At 32.7% G+C, this 19,254-nt stretch overlaps 1 protein-coding gene and 1 pseudogene across 1 annotated transcript; both read left to right on the top strand.

The window, feature by feature from the left end:
• Window positions 1-679: 679 nt before the first annotated feature.
• LOC129322088 (proline-rich receptor-like protein kinase PERK1) lies at window positions 680-5,164 on the top strand. Its single transcript, XM_054968135.1, has 8 exons — window positions 680-1,477; window positions 2,059-2,619; window positions 2,733-2,819; window positions 2,907-2,977; window positions 3,308-3,384; window positions 3,974-4,121; window positions 4,251-4,412; window positions 4,672-5,164. Exons 1-8 carry the CDS (start codon window positions 991-993, stop codon window positions 4,987-4,989), a joined length of 1,911 nt encoding a protein of 636 aa, XP_054824110.1. The 5' UTR covers window positions 680-990; the 3' UTR covers window positions 4,990-5,164.
• An 8,242-nt stretch (window positions 5,165-13,406) lies between these two features.
• On the top strand, window positions 13,407-18,038 carry LOC129322096 (proline-rich receptor-like protein kinase PERK1; annotated as a pseudogene).
• The last annotated feature ends 1,216 nt before the right edge of the window (window positions 18,039-19,254 follow it).

The raw sequence follows: 19,254 nt of genomic DNA on the forward strand, positions 1-19,254 counted from the left end.
ACGGGGGACAAAAATAGCAACGGCCAGCATGGAAAGTTGAATGAACATTATACTCAAAGCAAGGTTTGAAAAACAAAAGTTTGGTGCGAATAATTTCCTCATTCCTCAATGGCACACGAATCAGAACAACCCCATCAAAAAACATGGCACAAGGAATTATGACCAAATATCGGGCAGAAATAACAGAAAAATATTAATATTAAAATGTCCTTGTTTTTCATCATATAATTTAAAAGTTTTTGTAGATATAATCATGTTATTGAAACAAACACACTAAATAATTTAATATTTATTATATTTTATATTATGATCGATTTATTATATCCGTTAATGATATATTATTATATATCAATAATAAATTCACAATAAATTTTTAAATTTTTAATAATAAACTTTTTACATATCAATAATAATTTTTTTTATATATTAATATAAACTTGTCATATTTTTAAATTTTTAACAATTTGATCTATAGTTTTTAGGCATAAGTTTTTTTATTCCCTGGCTAGTGGGCCAATTCATATTATAATAATTTGTCACACTCCTATTGAACAAAAAACATAAATAATAATTAGACAACATCCAGTTTATATCACATATTCTCGGGGCAACAAAAGAGAGCAACAAGCTTGGAGGTCCCCACCGTCACTTTTGTTGTAGTTGGACTTGGTTGGTTGAATTTATTTATTTATTTAAAATAAAAATAAATTAAAATGGAAGCTTCAAATCAAAGGTGTGAGCTGTGAACGCATGAAGCTGCTCCTGATTTCTGAACGAAACGCTCTCTCTTTCTTCTGGTACTGGTTCAATTCAATTCCATTCCATTTCCATCCCATTAAACCACTTCCTTATCTTGCGTCTCTCTGCGTCCTTCACTTTTCTCACATAATCACACACAGATTCTGCCACCATCTTCAGCACTGCAATTGCCTTTCTGTTTTGCGTTTTTGAGACGCCTTCTTTGATTCACTCCTATATTCTTTCGCTACTATGTCGGCGTCCCCGTCTCCCGGAGCTGCTCCTGCCCCCACATCGCCGCCGGCAAATAACACAACTCCTCCTCCTCCTCCTCCGTCCAATAACAGTACCTCTACTCCTCCACCTCCTGCCAACTCTACTGCACCACCTCCTGCTAGTCCTTCGCCTCCGCCTTCAGCCACGCCCACTCCCAGCCCTCCGTCTCCTTCGCCGCCACCGCCGCCTCCTTCTAGTACCAATTCTCCACCGCCTCCCGTGACTCGGACCTCCCCTCCTCCTCCTTCCAGTTCAGGCACGCCTTCAACTCCGGCTGGAAGCCCGCCGCCTCCGCCTTCATCCCCTTCTTCATCGTCGACTATATCCACTGGTGTTGTTGTTGGAATCGCCCTTGGTGCTGTAGCGATTCTTCTAATTTTAAGCTTTGTATGCGTATGTTGTTTGAGGAAGAAGAAGAGAACAAGTAATGCGGGATACTATCCGCCACCGCGGGGACCAAAAGGTGAGAGATTGAATTTGAGTGAAGTTTAACATGTTGTACCTCACGTTTTGACGAGAATGACCCCGTTTTTGTTTGGAATTCATTATTGACGTTATTCATTTTGAAAATAGATTTACCGAACAGTGTTTGTTCCTTGTGGCCATGCTCCCCCCCACTTTTTTTCCCACACCTATCTTTTTTGTGATCCTCTGTCGATCTGATCACAAGTCATTTTGATAGAACATATCTTTTGTTCCTCATAAGAATTTGCATGTTGATGTATTAAAATTCTCTGACTTGAACTATGATATTCCTGCATGCGACCTTCTTTTGATTATGGAACTACAAGTGGATCCATGATTTTCCAGAACAGCTCTTAATCGCTACGCTCATGTTTTACAAGGCATATTGGATTAGGCTTAACTGCTATTTTAATTTGGGAAGATAAATTATTCTTACCATACAGAAAGGGCTCTTTCTTTCTTTCTTTCTTTTAAGGGAGAGCAGTCTTGGTGGACAATGTGTGATGATGATGCTATGAGAAATTGACATTGGACTAGTAATCAATATTCATTTGATGTTAAATTCTTCACGATTACCAGGTGACCAATATGGTGGCCCACCCCATCAGTGGCAACATAATGCTCCCCCTCCTTCAGATAATGTTGTCTCCGTGATGCAAAAGCCCCCGCCCCCGCCCCCAGGTGCATCACGACCACCCCAATTACCAGCTTATGCCCCTAAACCTTCTCCGCCGCCACCATTCCTGAGCAGCAGTAGTGGGTCTGGTTCCAATTATTCAGGTGGCGAAAATCCATTCCCGCCCCCTTCGCCTGGTATTGCATTGGGTTTCTCAAAGAGCACATTTACATACGAAGAGTTGATACGGGCAACAGATGGATTCTCTGATGCCAACCTCCTTGGACAAGGTGGATTTGGATATGTACACAAAGGAATCCTGCCGAACGGGAAGGAGGTGGCAATCAAGCAGCTAAAGGCAGGAAGTGGGCAGGGAGAACGAGAATTTCAAGCAGAAGTTGAGATCATCAGCCGAGTTCATCACAGGCATCTTGTTTCTCTGGTTGGATACTGCATCACTGGACAGCAGAGATTGCTTGTTTATGAATTTGTTCCAAACAATACGTTGGAACTTCACTTACATGGCAAGTTCTATTAGCTGCCTTTCGTGATTGCGGTTCCATTTACGTAGTTATTATTTGGCTTGACTAAATGTCTGGCGTTGGTTGCAAGAATCTGATAGATATATCTGCTGCAGGAAAAGGGCGACCTACTATGGATTGGCCCACGAGACTGAAAATTGCCTTGGGATCAGCAAAAGGACTGGCGTATCTCCATGAGGATTGTATGTGCTATGAATCTGGGCGTTTTTGATAAGGTGTGACTAAATTACCTGATCTTAAATGCTTATCGTAACTGTCTTTACGTCCAGGTCATCCAAAGATCATCCATCGAGATATCAAAGCTGCTAATATACTTCTGGATTTCAAGTTTGAAGCGAAGGTAAATAATTTCTTGTGTTGTTTTGCCATTTCTCATCGGTAATACTGATGTGAGTGCAACAACATTATCTTTTACTGCTCACTTTTTTTTAAAAAAAAAACATGGATATATATTACCTCAATGAAAAATGTCGTCTACGGCATGCTTTAGTGTTCTATAAATTGTCGTTTAGGGCAGAAGTGGTTGCTCTGTTTTCAATGCCATGAAAAATCAGATGTAGTTGTTTAGCAGCAACAGGAAGTTGAAGTCTCTTGTTTTACCAAATCACATCTTTTTAATTTTTGAATTTAAACTCAAATTTATATGAGATTTCTTATGATCTGATGTCAGGTTGCTGATTTTGGACTAGCAAAGTTTTCTTCTGATGTCAATACTCATGTTTCCACTCGAGTGATGGGGACTTTTGGGTGAGCGCAACTTCCTTTCAAATGTTCAACAAATTTTGAATGAAATTAAGAATTTATTCATGTATTTTTTATATTTTAACGTATCATATTCATAATGCTTCACAATCCAATATACTTGTCCGATCTTAGTTATAAGTCACGTTTTAAAAGGTCTATTTAGTTTTATTTATAAGTCATGGTGTAATTTTTTAGATAATATTCGAAAGGTATTTCTAAAATTATTCTTCACAAGAAAAAAAAAGTAATATAACATCACTCTTTGAAGTTGTTATGCAGGATATTTGAAATTCTAAACATTTTTATTCTTTATACTTTTTTTTATTGGTATTGATAAGGTTGGTAAAAATGACTTATAAAGAAGACCAAAAGAGTATAGACCAAGCTCTCCTTGTTCCATTGTTCACCTTACCCTGAAAAACTGTTGTAAATGTAGTCCTTTGTTGAAGCTGCTTGACGCTTTGCTTCTCCACTATAGATTTTTTGCCTACGATTAACTGGTATAATAATTAAATAGTTGTCAAAGCCACTATATTGTTTTGCTTTGTATATTTATATATTTAACATGATCTCACATTGATTGCTGCTAAAGGTATCTGGCTCCAGAATATGCTTCTAGTGGGAAACTCACAGACAAATCAGATGTTTTCTCGTTTGGGGTCATGCTCCTGGAGCTAATTACTGGACATCGACCGGTTGACACAACTCATACTTTCATGGAGGATAGTCTGGTAGAATGGGTCAGTATTTTGATGATCCAACTTTCTGTATAGATCACTTGCATGCTCGCAAAATGAATTTTTTCCCTTGAAAGAGAAACGCGCTCTGAAGCAAACTTTGAGTTGAATGTTCATCTCTTGTTATCACAGGCAAGGCCTTTGCTTATCCGTGCTTTGGAAGATCATAATTTTGATTCGCTTGTTGATCCAAGGCTCAAAGATGAATATGACCCCAATGAAATGACTCGCATGGTTGCATGTGCAGCAGCCTGCACCCGTCATTCAGCACGTCATAGGCCAAAAGTGAGCCAGGTAAATCAGTGTTTCCAGGTTCACACTTGTGATTGACCGATACCTAGAGCAGTTTCTCCTAAGGAAGCCAGTTATGGTTTATATTTGGCACCTTAAAGTTATAGGGCTTGCCAGTGAGTGTACAATGCGAAATTATGTCAAGTGCAATGTTGTCATCGTGCTGCTACTTAAGCCCTCCTGTACTAAATAATCGAGTTCAGAGTACTGTGTGCTCTTTGCAACAATGCTTCTAACAACTCCCACAATTTGAATGTCATAGGTTGTTCGTGCTCTGGAAGGTGACATGTCTCTATCAGATCTTAACGAAGGAATTAAACCTGGACACAGCTCTGTCTACAGTTTCCGAGGAAGCTCTGATTATGACACTGCACAATACAAGGAAGACATGAAAAAATTCAGGAAAATGGCTTTGGGAACCCAGGAGCTTGGCGGGAGCAGTGAATACAGTGCACCTACGAGTGACAACAGCTTATTCCCATCTGGCTCCAGCAGTGAAGGCCAGAGCCGTCAGACCACCCGGGAAATGGAAGTGAGAAAGACGAATAACCACCAAGAAGGTTACAGTGGAAGCTCTTGACAACTATTTGCTTTTACCATGTATAAATCTATATCCTTTAAGTTGATTTTAAATCTGTGTTTTGACTGACCTATTCTGGGCGAATAACCAAATTATTTTTCGAAGATTGTCACTTTAAAATTCTATTGATCAGGTTATATAGTATACACATAACAAAGTAACGTTAGTTCTATTCTTTCATTTGTTCATTGCTTGGATTGAAATGCATCTTCATGTTCATTTGGCAATTATCTTGGCAATTGTACTTAATATGCTCACAAAAAAAAGGAGATTAATGAAGAATATACTGATAATAATGCTTTGAGTCTTATCAATCTTGAAAATCCTTGAGGAAAGAACGTGTGAGACATTAATAGAATATATTACAACTTATTCACCAAAAAAAAAAAAGAACATATTACAGCTCTCGATATTCCGAGACGACACAAGGGTTCATCCTCATCAGTGAACTTACATACATGGGAGAATCATAGGCGGGGACCAAACAACAACATTACTCATAATGACTCTATTTTCGTAAATTATAAACAGGGACCTTGGGCTCATCTCATGTACGTGCGTCTTGTGACCAAAATGCTTTTCAATGTTTAAATATGTTTTAAGACCCCAACGACCAGGCGAATTGGTTGAACGACCGCTCGAATACGAAAGCAATTTAGTTTGATTCATTAACTCATTTTGGATCAATTTGAACCGGATGGTTTTGATAGAACTAGGATTAACCCGAAATCTGGAGCAATTGGACTGTTTTTCTTTTTTAAAAAAAAAACTTTTATTTTAATAATAAAAAATTAATTCAATTTAATAATATTAATGTCAACTTACTTCTAAGTTATTATAGTAAAATTTTAAGTGCATAATTTATTTATTGACATTTTATGAATGAAAGCATAAAAAAAATTGAAAACTCCTCTGTTTTAAAAGGACAAATACGATGAATAAGATGCGTGTGTGTAAAAATGAGAAAATTAAAACTTAATACTCCCTCTACTCCTATTTATAAGATAAAGGAAAGGTTTTTTATCTTATTTATAAGTTATATTATTAAATTTTCATCACAAATTTTTTTTATTCTTTATTTAAAATTGGAATGAAAAAATATGTTGTTAACATATATATATATATATATATATTTAATCGAGATAAAGTTGAGAATGTACTAAATTTTTAGATAAAATTAATAAAGTTTAAAGTTTTTTTATTCCAATAAAATATGTAAAAAGTAATTTATAAATAAGACTAAATGAATATATTATGACCCAACAACTCTAAGTCAAGAATGATATCGTCAATATTTTATTTTAAATTAATATTTTATTTATATGCATGCATATAAGTATTGTTTTTTATTTAATAATTATGTCATCTATACTATCACTAGTTTAATGAGTTAAATTATGGAAAATTATACTGACTTTTATGGTTTGTAGTTTGATGCAATTTTTAGAACATTAATTTAATAGCCACACACAGAGTATAAGTGTCACCCCCAAATCTAACACTCAATTTCATGATGTGCCATTAATTCAAAAACTTACTGTACCAGAATTTTTTCAAGAAATGTCACATAAATAAAATTGAAAAGTATCTTTCAAATTCAGCACTCAATTTTAAAATAATTCATTTGTTCAACAATTTAATAGTCACATAAATGAAATCTGAAAATATCACTCCCAAATTTAGCACTCAATTTTGAATCTCGCAGTTTCATAAAAGGACCAAAGAGCTTATGAATAATTACAGAAATTAGAGGTCTTTATTTAATTGAGAATCAATGAGCAAATATGACCTTAAATTATTGCTCAAAAATCACCCTGAACTCTAAAATTTTAAATTTATAATAAAATAAACATTGACTATTAACTTTTTTAACACCATTATTATCCACACAGGTACTATAACAATCAGGGTTAAATTTATAGGGAAATAAACATTAAACAGTATTTGCATGAACAGTAACAGTATTAAAAAGTTAACAGTCAGGGTTTATTTTGATATAGATTTAAAAGTTTAGAGTTTATTTTGTATATTTTAAGAGTTTAAGGTTCAAGACAATTTTCAAGCAAGAGTTTAAGATCCTATTTACTCATTAATCCTTTAATTAATTTCATTATTTAGTCCCGGTTTCTAATTCTCCCTATTTGTTGGCCAGGTACTTATTATAAAATCTTCTCCTTTGGGTCCCGTTGATAAATTACTTACAACTTTCTTTTATCAAATCAATAAAAACATTAAAATTTATTAACATCAATTTGTCTAAAAATATTTAAAAAAATTAACTTTATACTTATTAATATATATCCTTTAATTTAATTAAAAAGATATACATACTTTAATAACGTATTTTTTTCCTAACATTTAAAGAAAATAAATAGAAAATTTATGACAAAAAGTCAATGATATAGTTTTATAAATATGACAAAAAGATTATTCTCCCTCAACATAGGAAGGATTAAATTGTTACTTCTTGTCTACCATATTAAATTCATTTAAGTAAAATAAAGACACATTAAATTATTTAATATTATTAAATAGAATAGTTGTCCAAAAGACTCAATCCAATTCTAGAAGGAAAGGCCATGCTTAATGGCTCTCTCGCAGCCTCAATTGAAAATTTCAAACTCTAGAGCCTCATTTGGTATCATTGAAATAGGAAGAAGGAAATGGAATTGAAAATAAAATCTTGATGCGAATGCGTTTGATTGGCTAGAGTTGTGATTCCCAAGGAATCCAATTCTAGCAAAAATGATGGAATCCGATTCTTTCACAAATTCTATGGAATGAAGGTGAATTTCATGGAATTTATCCCTTCAGACCTCAATACCCTCTATTTCAATGCTTTAATCTCGACGTCGCATACCCTTGTCTTCTTGTCACCTTTCTATTGCCCTAGCGACTCCTCCACCACTACTCCCTATCTTCGATAGTCAATGTGAGGTGGCATCATCTTCCTTGTTGTGTGCGACAACTCCCATCACAGCAATTGCTAGTGGTAACACTAACAACAAAGACGATGTTGCTCTAATCTAATGGTGGCAACCCGACATGGTTCAAGGACAATCACCCGCATTGAAGGAGCCATCACCCTGCATTCTCATCGGCACTAAAGGATCCATCACTGTGCGTTCTCGCTGACAATGAAGGACCTATCAAAGAAGATGCAACAATCTGAGATTGAAGAATATGCAACAAGAAATGGAATAGTTGGAGATTAATTTTTTTTACTTTTGAAAAGGGCACTATGGTCTTTTATTATTTTAAATACCTATACTTATTGAAATTATAACAGGATTCTATCTTCATACCAAACATATTTTTAAAATTCAATTATATTTCAATTCTAATTTCAATTTTAATTCCATTAAAAACTCTTTTATCATACCAAACGAGGCCTAAATTTTTCTCACAAGTGGACAAGCCTCTCTGCCACTCCATTCTCCTTTAAATTTCTTATACAATACCAGCATGGCCACACTTTAACCAGTTATATTGTTAATTGTTAATTGAATATTTTGTAATAATATTTTATTAAAAAGTAAAATAAGTTGTTAATAATTCTAAAAAATTATCACTTATTTACATGTCATTCTATTAAATTTTCCCAAAAAAAAATTCAAGGCAATAATGATTAATTTAAGACATGTTATCATTAGTAGTATCAGAAAAATCAACTTACAACTCCAGAGCATATGGATAATAATTTAATAAAATATTAGAATTTAGCCCACCCCACATGAGATGCACAAATATATTAAATGTATATCTTATTTGAAGGGCATGGAGAAAAAGGGAGAGAAAATTTCAATGACTTCACTTCAAAATAAGATGGATAGGTGGAATTATAGGATGAGGAAAATGAAATCAAAACATTGAATTAAATTTAAATTGAGATCAAAAGATTTGGAAATCTAAAATAAAAACATCTTTTAATAAATTGGTTTAAAAGTTTACTACTCTCGTCCCATGATTTGCAACTTGCAATCCTCAAAATAGCTATTACGATTTTGATTCAAAAATTTATAAAAAAAAAACTTGATAAATATAACATGACTTGAAAATAATTTTCCTTCACAAATTATTGAATATAACTTGAAAATTGGTATTTTCATAGTTGTAAATTATGAAATGAGAGTAACAAATTTTTAAACCAATTTACTAATCAAGATTTTTTAATCCTTTTTTTGAATTTTCAAATCTTTTAATGTTTATTGAAATTTAATTTAATATATCCTTTAATGTCATTCCCCCTATAAGATTTTAGTAGATAGAAGATATAAAAAGAAAAAGTAAACATAGGTGAAGAGAAAATGGTAAAAAAAATCATTTAAAATAGTTTGAATATATATATATATATATATATAAGGTCATGGAAGATATCAATAAAAAGAGTAAGGTAAATAGTCTTAAATTTTATAAAAAAAATATGAGAAGATTGAACAGAATACTCATAAAAATTAGATGAAGTATCTAAAAGTGTGGTTATTGATAGAGTACAGTAATTTTGTACAATTCGTATAATTAGCTAGCTTCACCCAAAAGAACAAAAATTGCTGCTGTGGTGGTTACTTTTTGAAACGTGTTGCTTGGTTCTGATGGGCGATAGTTGACTCCATATAAGTCTGTAATGCAATGCAGGCTAGTCACCAGATAGTGATAGGGTTATCGGTATAATCAGAAAGAGCATCTGTCACAGAAGAGGATGATCAAATTTATAGGGTTTGAGTTTGACACATTCCATAAATTCTTTAGAATTTGATGGACCCTATATGGCCATATCATCATTAAACTATGGGAGAATTATGTTAAAATTTTACATTAAAAAATAAATTATTATAAAATTTATTAATAACTGAATTAAAAAAAATCAATTCCTTATGTTATCAATGACCTTTATTCAGATTATTTAATTATTAATAAATTTTATAATAATTAATTCTTTTGTCCTGTATATAATTTTTTCAGAAACTTTCTCTATGTGAGTTCACAGTCACCTCTTCAACCAACGCACATCTTCCAAAAATCTAATCCCCAACTCCAAGTGGCCAAGTGTGCTTTTTTCTCCCCCGGTGGACACTTCACGGCACATTCTAGCGTTCTTCTTGCGGTGACTTTAATGCTATTATTTTTTTGACATCACTGAAACTTGCTTAGAAGTGTCATATTTATTTATTAATATTAATTTAGAAATGAGATTGAGAAATTATATTTTATCACAAGTAAACAAGTTTAAATATCTGGGAACAATTATTTAAAATAATGGTAAAATTGATAGAAATATTTTTATAAAAAAAGAAAAAAAGAAATTGATATGTAGGTGTTTGATGTCCACATGATACAAGATGGGTGATTTAAATGAAAAAAAAAGGTTACATAAGTTATATTTGTTATTGGAAGGTGGCTAAAAATAATGCTTATAAAAATTGAATCTTAATTAATAATATATTCAAAAGTTTAGTTCTAGAGGACAATAGTTTTATACAATTCATATTCATATAATTAACTAACTTCATCTAGGAGAATAAAACTTGGGAGATTTTTAGCTACGAACTAGGGAAGAGATTTAATTTTATAGGGGTCTAAAAAATTATAAAATTTCAGTTCGATCTAGGAAAAAAATTAAAAAAAATTCAATAATAAAAAAACCAAAATACCCTTTACATGTTATACAGAATCATTATTTTTGATTTTTTTTACTACACTTGTTAATTTATCAATATTACTTATAAGTTTTATCTTTTTTTTAGATAATCAGTAATATTAGTTGTTAAATTATTAACTTTATTTGTAAATTTACTAACATTAGTTATAAATCACTGACAAAATATTAATTACAAGACCTGTTACTAATTTACAACTGATGTTAATATATTAACAAGTAAAGTTAACAATTTAACAACTAATATTATTGTTTTATTTGAAAAACTGATATTAAGTCTTATATAATTATTGACATGTCAGCTTATATAATTTATAACTCATATTCATAAATTAATAAATAATATAATTAATAATTAATAATTCTACATAATAAGTGAAAGATATTTTAATCTTTTACTTATCAAAATTCTTGTAACTTTTTTGTTTTAGACTGAATCAAAATTTTAAAATATTTTTAAATTTACCTAAAATTAAGTGTCTCATGTCTTAAACTAAAATTCTCCCATAAAACTTTCTGCTGTCATGGTGACTTTTTCAAACGCGTTGTCTGGTTCTGATAGGCGACAGCTGACTCCATACAATGCAGGCCAGTCGCCAGATTGTGAGAGGGTTAGTAGTATAATCAGAAAGAGCATTTGACACGGGAGAGGATGATCAAATTTATGGGGTTTGAGTTTGACACATTCCATAAATTCTTCAGAATTTGCTGGCCCATATCATCATGAAACTTTTTCCATGTGAGGTCACAATCACGTCCTTAAATCTAATCCCAGTGGACACTTCACGGCACATTCTCCTTCTTCTTCCGGTGGCTTTAATGCTATTATTTTTTTATGCCACTAAAACTTGTTTAGAAACATCGTATTTGTTGTTTCATTCCACACACACATATATTTTAATTAATATAGTTTATATTGAATAAGATGGCTTAATACCACTTATCTGACGACTGTTTATGTCTAAAAATAATTTACTATTTTTACAATATTAGGCACTCGTAATTGTTCAATGAAAATTATTAATATTTACTAATACATATGATAAAAATGAGATGGAGCTCAATAATTAAACCTACAAAATTAATTTTTTTTATTTTCACTTTGGGAACAAAATGGAATTGATACAATAAATAAAAATTTAACTCAATTTATTAAATTATAAATTTAAATTTCGTTAGGAATATGAGAATTTTGTTAGTGAAGAATTCTTTGATCTCATGATGCACTTTGATCATAGTGAACCGAACCCTATGATCCAACTCGAACTTGTGTGTAAAAGAATTTGAATTCGCCTCACTGTTTGAGAATAATGAAATTCTCTGGACAGATTTTCTCGCATGAAGTCCCTATTTCTATATATTTTGTGCAAATATTGTAGCAATAAATAATAGGATCAACATTGAACGGAGGACAAATAGCAATGGCCAGCATGGAAAGTTGAATGAACATTACGCCTCTAGTTTTGCATATTAATCTCTTTTTAAAAACATAATTTAGTCTACTTTATAAGTTATTAAATAATAACTGTTTTGTTTCAAATTAAAATTATTAAATTATTTTAAAAAAATAAGAGAGAAAAAGACAGAAAAATAATATTACATTATTTGTTTACTTTATGAGAATTACAGCTAGCCCTCTTTTAAAAGTATTAATTATAAATAAGGATGAATGTGAAATAAATTATTATTAAAATGTGAAGCATGACTTTTTTATCGAATGAGACTTATTGTTGATCTTTATTTGTGATTAATTTCTTTGAAAGAGGGGTTGGCTATAGCTTTTTTATTTTTTTTTATTTGAGGGTTATGTTTAAAACTTCACTTATTTTTATTTTTCATATTATATTGATATTGATGAAGTTAATAAAAATAATTTATTAATAAAATGAAAGGAAATATGCTCAAAGAAAGGTTTGAAAAACAAGAATTTGGTGGGAATAATTTACTCATTCCTCAATGGCACATGAATCAGAACAGCCCCATCAAAAAGCATGACACAAGGCATTGTGACCAAATATGGGCAGAAATAACAGAAAAATATTAACATTAAAACGTGCTTCGTTTTCATTATATAATTTAAAAAGTTTAATTTTTTAATTCTTCAACTTTTAACTCACTTATAACTCAGTCCTTCAACTATAACTCGCTGTAACTCAGTCCCTTAACTATAACTCGCTACGACTCAATCCCTCAACTTTTAATTCACTTATAACTCAATCCTTGTTTTTTAATTTTTTTTAAAAAAATTCTTATCAAATAAGAGGGATAAAAAAATACTCATATATTATTTTAAAATACCCTTCTCTTGCTCATTGATGTGAGATATAAGCTAACATAAAAAAAATTAACAAAAGTTAAGAGACTAATTTGTAAGTGATTCAAAAATTAAGGGACTGAGTCATAGGCGAGTTATAATTGAGAGACTGAATCACAGTGAATCATAATTAAAAGAATGAGTCACAAGTAACTTAAAAATTAAAGAATTAAAAGATTAATTTTTTTCATAATCTATTGTACTGATGTTGAGTAAAAATGAGAAATAATTAGACAACATCCAATTTATATCATAAATTCTCGGGGCAACCAAACAAGCTTGGGGGGCCCACGGTCACTTTTGTTGTAGTTGGACTTGGTTGGTTGAATTTATTTATTTATTTAAAATAAAAATAAATTAAAATGGAAGCTTCAAATCATACAGAACGAAACGCTCCTCTTTCTTCTCTTACTGGTTCATTCCATTTCCACCCCATTAAACCACATCCTTACCTTGCGTCCTTCACTTCTCTCGCATCATTACACACAGATTCTGCCACCATCTTCACTGCAATTGCCTTTCTGTTTTTCGTTTTTGAGACGCCTTCTTTGATTCACTCCTATATTCTTTCGCTACCATGTCAATCTCGCAGCCCGCTAATAACGCAACTTCTCTTCCTCCTCCGTCCACTAACAGTACCTCTACTCCTACACCTCCTGCCAACTCTACTGCACCACCTCCGCCTTCGTCCCCTTCTTCATCGTCGACTGTATCCACTGGTGTTATTGTTGGAATCGCCGTTGGTGCTGTGGCGATTCTTCTAATTTTAAGCTTTGCATGCGTATTTTGTTGGAGGAAGAAGAAGAGAACAAGTAATGCGGGATACTATGTGCCACCGCGGGGACCAAAAGGTGAGAGATTGAATTTGAGTGAAGTTTAACATGCTGTACCTCACGTTTTGACGAGAACGACCCCTTTTTTGGCTGGAATTCATTATTCACGTTATTCATTTCGAAAATAGATGTATCGATCAGTGTTTGTTCCTTGTGGTGGTCTCCCCTTACACCTATCCTTTTTGCGACCCTCTGTCAATCTGATAAGTCATTTTGATAGAACATATCTTTTGTTCGTCGTGGTACTGACAGAATTTGCACGTTGATGTATTAAAATTCTCTAACTCGAACTTTGATATTCCTGCATGCGACCTTCTTATGATTACGGAACTACAAGTGGATCCATGATTTTCCAGAATAGCTCTTAATCGCTACGCTTGTGTTTTACAATCATATTGGATTAGGCTTATCTGCTGTTTTTATTTGGGAAGATAAATTATTCTTATCATACAGAAAGGGCTCTTTCTTTCTTTCTTTCTCTTTTTTGCTGGGAAGGGAGAGCAGTCTTGGTGGACAATGTGTTATGATGATGCTATGAGATATTGATATTATACTAGTGATCAATATTCAGTTGATACTAATTCTTCACGATTACCAGGTGACCCACCACGTCGGTGGCGACATAATGCTCCCCCTCCTTCAGATAATGTACCACCTTATGCCCCTAAGCCACACCCGCAGCCACCATTCCTGAGCAGCAGTGGTGGGTCTCGTTCCAATTATTCAGGTGGCGAAAATCCACTCCCAACCCCTTCTCTTGGTATTGCAACAAAGAGCACATTTACATACGAAGAGTTGATACGGGCAACAGATGGATTCTCTGATGCCAACCTCCTTGGACAAGGTGGATTTGGATATGTACACAAAGGAATCCTGCCGACCGGGAAGGAGGTGGCAATCAAGCAGCTAAAGGCAGGAAGTGGGCAGGGAGAAAGAGAATTTCAAGCAGAAGTTGAGATCATCAGCCGAGTTCATCACAGGCATCTTGTTTCTCTGGTTGGATACTGCACCACTGGACAGCAGAGATTGCTTGTTTATGACTTTGTTCCAAACAATACGTTGGAACTTCACTTACATGGCAAGTTCTATTAGCTGCCTTTCGTGATTGCGGTTCCATTTACGTAGTTATTATTTGGCTTGACTAAATGTCTGGCGTTGGTTGCAAGAATCTGATAGATATATCTGCTGCAGGAAAAGGGCGACCTACTATGGATTGGCCCACGAGACTGAAAATTGCCTTGGGATCAGCAAAAGGACTGGCGTATCTCCATGAGGATTGTATGTGCTATGAATCTGGGCGTTTTTTGATAAGGTGTGACCAAATTTCCTGATCTTAAATGCTTATCGTAACTGTCTTTACGTCCAGGTCATCCAAAGATCATCCATCGAGATATCAAAACTGCTAATATACTTCTGGATTTCAAGTTTGAAGCGAAGGTAAATAATTTCTAGTGTTGTTTTGCCATTTCTCATCGGTGATACTGATGTGAGTTCAACAACATTATCTTTCACTGCTCACTTTTTTTTTTTTTTTTTTAAAAAAAACATGGATATATATTGCCTCAATGAAAAAAGCCTCTACGGCATGCTTTACTGTTCTATAAGTTGTCGTTTAGGGCAGAGGTGGTTGCTCTGTTTTCAACGCCATGAAAAATCAAATGTAACATCTGTTTGATTTTTAATTTGTTAAAATTTTGTTAGTTAAAAGTCTATTTAATAAAAATCAATTATTATAATAAAATTTGTATTTGAATAAATTTTTTTAAAAATTAGTTTAATAAACTAAAAAATGTTTGGATTACAGTAATGGCTGAGTGAAAATGAAAGAGTAAGAATTAGTTGACGACAAAATAATGTAAAGTACTTTGAGAAATCTATCTAAAATTAAGTTCATAGAACAGACTTTTTGAATTTTTTTTTGAATGTAGTTTTTAGATAGACTTTAAAAATAAAATGAAGGTAAAACAAATGAGCCCATGGTTGTTTAGCCTCAACAGGAAGTTGAAATCTCTTATTTTAGAGAATAACATCTTTTTAATTTTTGAATTCACTTGAATTTATATGAGATTTTTTATAATTTGATGTCAGGTTGCTGATTTTGGACTAGCAAAGTTTTCTTCAGATGTTAATACTCATGTTTCTACTTGAGTGATGGAGACTTTTGGGTGAGAGCAACTTCCTTTCAACTGTTCAAAAACTTTCAAATGAAATTAAAAATTTGTTCATGATCATATCCATATTTTTAATATTTTAATGGATCATATTCATAATACCCCACGATCCAATATATGGACCAAGCTCTCCTTGTTCCATTGTCCACTTTACCTTGAAAACTGTTGTAAATGTAGTCCTTTGTTGAAGCTACTTGACGCTTTGCTTCTCCACTATAGATTTTTTGCCTACGATTAGCTAGTATAATAAATAGCTGTCAAAGCCACTATGTTGTTTTGCTTTGTATATTTACATATTTAACATGATCTTACATTGATTGCTGATAAAGGTATCTAGCTCCAGAATATGCTGCCAGTGGGAAACTCACAGAGAAATCAGATGTTTTCTCGTTTGGGGTCATGCTCCTGGAGCTAATTACTGGACATCGACCGGTTGACACAACACATTCTTTCATGGAGGATAGTCTAGTAGAGCGGGTCAGTATTTTGATGATCCAACTTTCTGTGTCGAGCACTTGCATGCTCGCAAAATGGACCTTTTTTTGCATTTTTTCCCTCAAAAGAGAAACGCGCTCCGAAGCAACCTTTGAGTTGAATATTCATTTCTTGTTATCACAGGCAAGGCCTTTGCTTGTCCGTGCTTTGGAAGATCATAATTTTGATTCGCTGGTTGATCCAAGGCTCAAAGATGAATATGACCCCAATGAAATGACTCGCATGGTTGCATGTGCAGCAGCCTGCACCCGTCATTCAGCACGTCATAGGCCAAAAGTGAGCCAGGTAAATCAGTGTTTCCAGGTTCACACTTGTGATTGACCGATACCTAGAGCAGTTTCTCCTAAGGAAGCCAGTTATGGTTTATATTTGGCACCTTAAAGTTATAGGGCTTGCCAGTGAGTGTACAATGCGAAATTATGTCAAGTGCAATGTTGTCATCGTGCTGCTACTTAAGCCCTCCTGTACTAAATAATCGAGTTCAGAGTACTGTGTGCTCTTTGCAACAATGCTTCTAACAACTCCCACAATTTGAATGTCATAGGTTGTTCGTGCTCTGGAAGGTGACATGTCTCTATCAGATCTTAACGAAGGAATTAAACCTGGACACAGCTCTGTCTACAGTTTCCGAGGAAGCTCTGATTATGACACTGCACAATACAAGGAAGACATGCAAAAATTCAGGAAAATGGCTTTGGGAACCCAGGAGCTCGGCGGGAGCAGTGAATACAGTGCTCTTACGAGTGACAACAGCTTATACCCATCTAGCTCCAGCAGCGAAGGCCAGAGCCACCAAACCACCCGAGAAATGGAAATGAGAAAGATGAATAACCACCAAGAAGGTTACGGTTGAAGCTCTTGACAACTATATACTTTTATCATGTTTAAATCTATATCCTTTAATTTGATTTTAAATCTGTGTTTTGACTGACCTATTCTGGGCGAATAACCAAATTATTTTTCAAAGATTGTCGGCTTTAAAATTCTATTGATCAGGGCATATAGTATACACACAACAAATTAACGTTAGTTCTACTCTTTCATTTGTTGATTACTTGGATTGAAATGCATCAACTTTGTTTTTCATGTTCATTTGGCAATTATCTTGTAATTGAATTCGTAAGATGGTTGGTGAGCTAACGTCAAAGTCAAACCCTTTTGAGTCCCTGTAGTATTTTTTCCACCACGTGTGATTACAGATGAGTAAAGATAAGTAAGAGCCGGTATTCATGAACACGTCAGAATTTAAGTTCTGAAAAAGCCGTAGCAGTGTTTGATATTCAAATTTCAGATCCTTACCCCGTAATGTTAGAAATTCTGGTCAAAGAAAAAGAAAGTTCGAAATAGGAAGACACGTCTAAATTGTATGGGACTTTAAACCTCATGTTTAAACAAAAACGCGGATTAAATAGAAAGTTATACCTTTCAGGATCCCTCTTTCAGTGAACCAACGTTGACAGAGTCACGCAAGGCATTTTCGTCGGGTAGAATCATTTACAAGATGTTCATCACGTTTGGTGAAGAAAGATTGGCGGACCAGGCACAAGTGCTTCTAGCCTGTATACAGCATATGGATGTAGTCATCATCTGAAGCTCTAGTTTGAAATATTGTAGACGCCGGCAGGGTAAATAGTTAGTTAAAAAAAACGACACCGTCATTGACGCGGATTACTGTGGAACCAAGAGCAAAGACTAATGTATGAGGAGAAAGTTCAAAATAAAATGTCCATTTTCTTCTCTGCAGAGTTATCAGTTACCATACCATGATTGAGAGAAGCCATATTTTGAAGGATGAAAATAGGGATAGAGTCAGAAATTTTTATTAAGGAGGGCTGAAATAACAGAGTATATATAATAATTAAAAAAAAGTTAAATATATATATATTAACATAATATAAATATTTCAATATATATATATATATATATTTATTTATAATTTTATACATGTATAACAATATATATATATATATAAAGTTTTGCTTATTGGTTTTTCATGGTATAAAAATTATTAATTATTATATCTACAATAAATGTTTTAACAATTTCCTTCTCAATATGAATTATCATTAAATTGGTAAAAATTTTATCATCCCCATGAACATTAAATAATTTAAATACATCATTAAAATTTAAAGTTTTATTCAATATAATAAGCTATATTACTTACTTATTAAATTTACTATTTAATTTTTTTTCAATTGATAATTATAGTAAACAAATATATCAATACATTAATAATGCTCAATTGTTATAAAATTTTTATATCAATGAAATCAAATTATATAAAAGTAAAAATCATTCATATTATAAATTTTAATAGCTTGATTTTTTTAAAAAAGTAATTTTTTTTAACAGAACATCTTTATCAAACCTCTTGACTTTTGGATAAGTAATTCCATCATTTTTATGATAAATATCAAACACATAACATTCAATATATTTTGAAACTTTTTTTAACAATACTTAACAAAATTTCTTAATAATAATTCTAACTATTTCTTTTATTAAATATAAAATAAAAAATAAAATAGTATTAATACTTTAAGAGCATATATAACATTATCTTGTTGAAAATAAATAGATCCTTTGACAACCATCTCTTCATGCTACTAAAATAATTACTTTATATATATATATATATATATAAAAGACTATATTTTAAATTGAAATAAAAATTCTATCTAGTATTTTATAACTTTTATAATAAGCCAATTTAAGGAAGCCAAAAATATATAATTATTATATTTTATTAAAAAATTTAAAAGTTGGGGCCGCGACCCATGCCTCCCATCTTTG

The sequence above is a fragment of the Prosopis cineraria genome, unplaced genomic scaffold (genome assembly GCF_029017545.1).
Source record: "Prosopis cineraria cultivar Desert tree isolate PC_DT_omini unplaced genomic scaffold, ASM2901754v1 PC1, whole genome shotgun sequence".
Classification (NCBI taxonomy): domain Eukaryota; kingdom Viridiplantae; phylum Streptophyta; class Magnoliopsida; order Fabales; family Fabaceae; genus Prosopis; species Prosopis cineraria.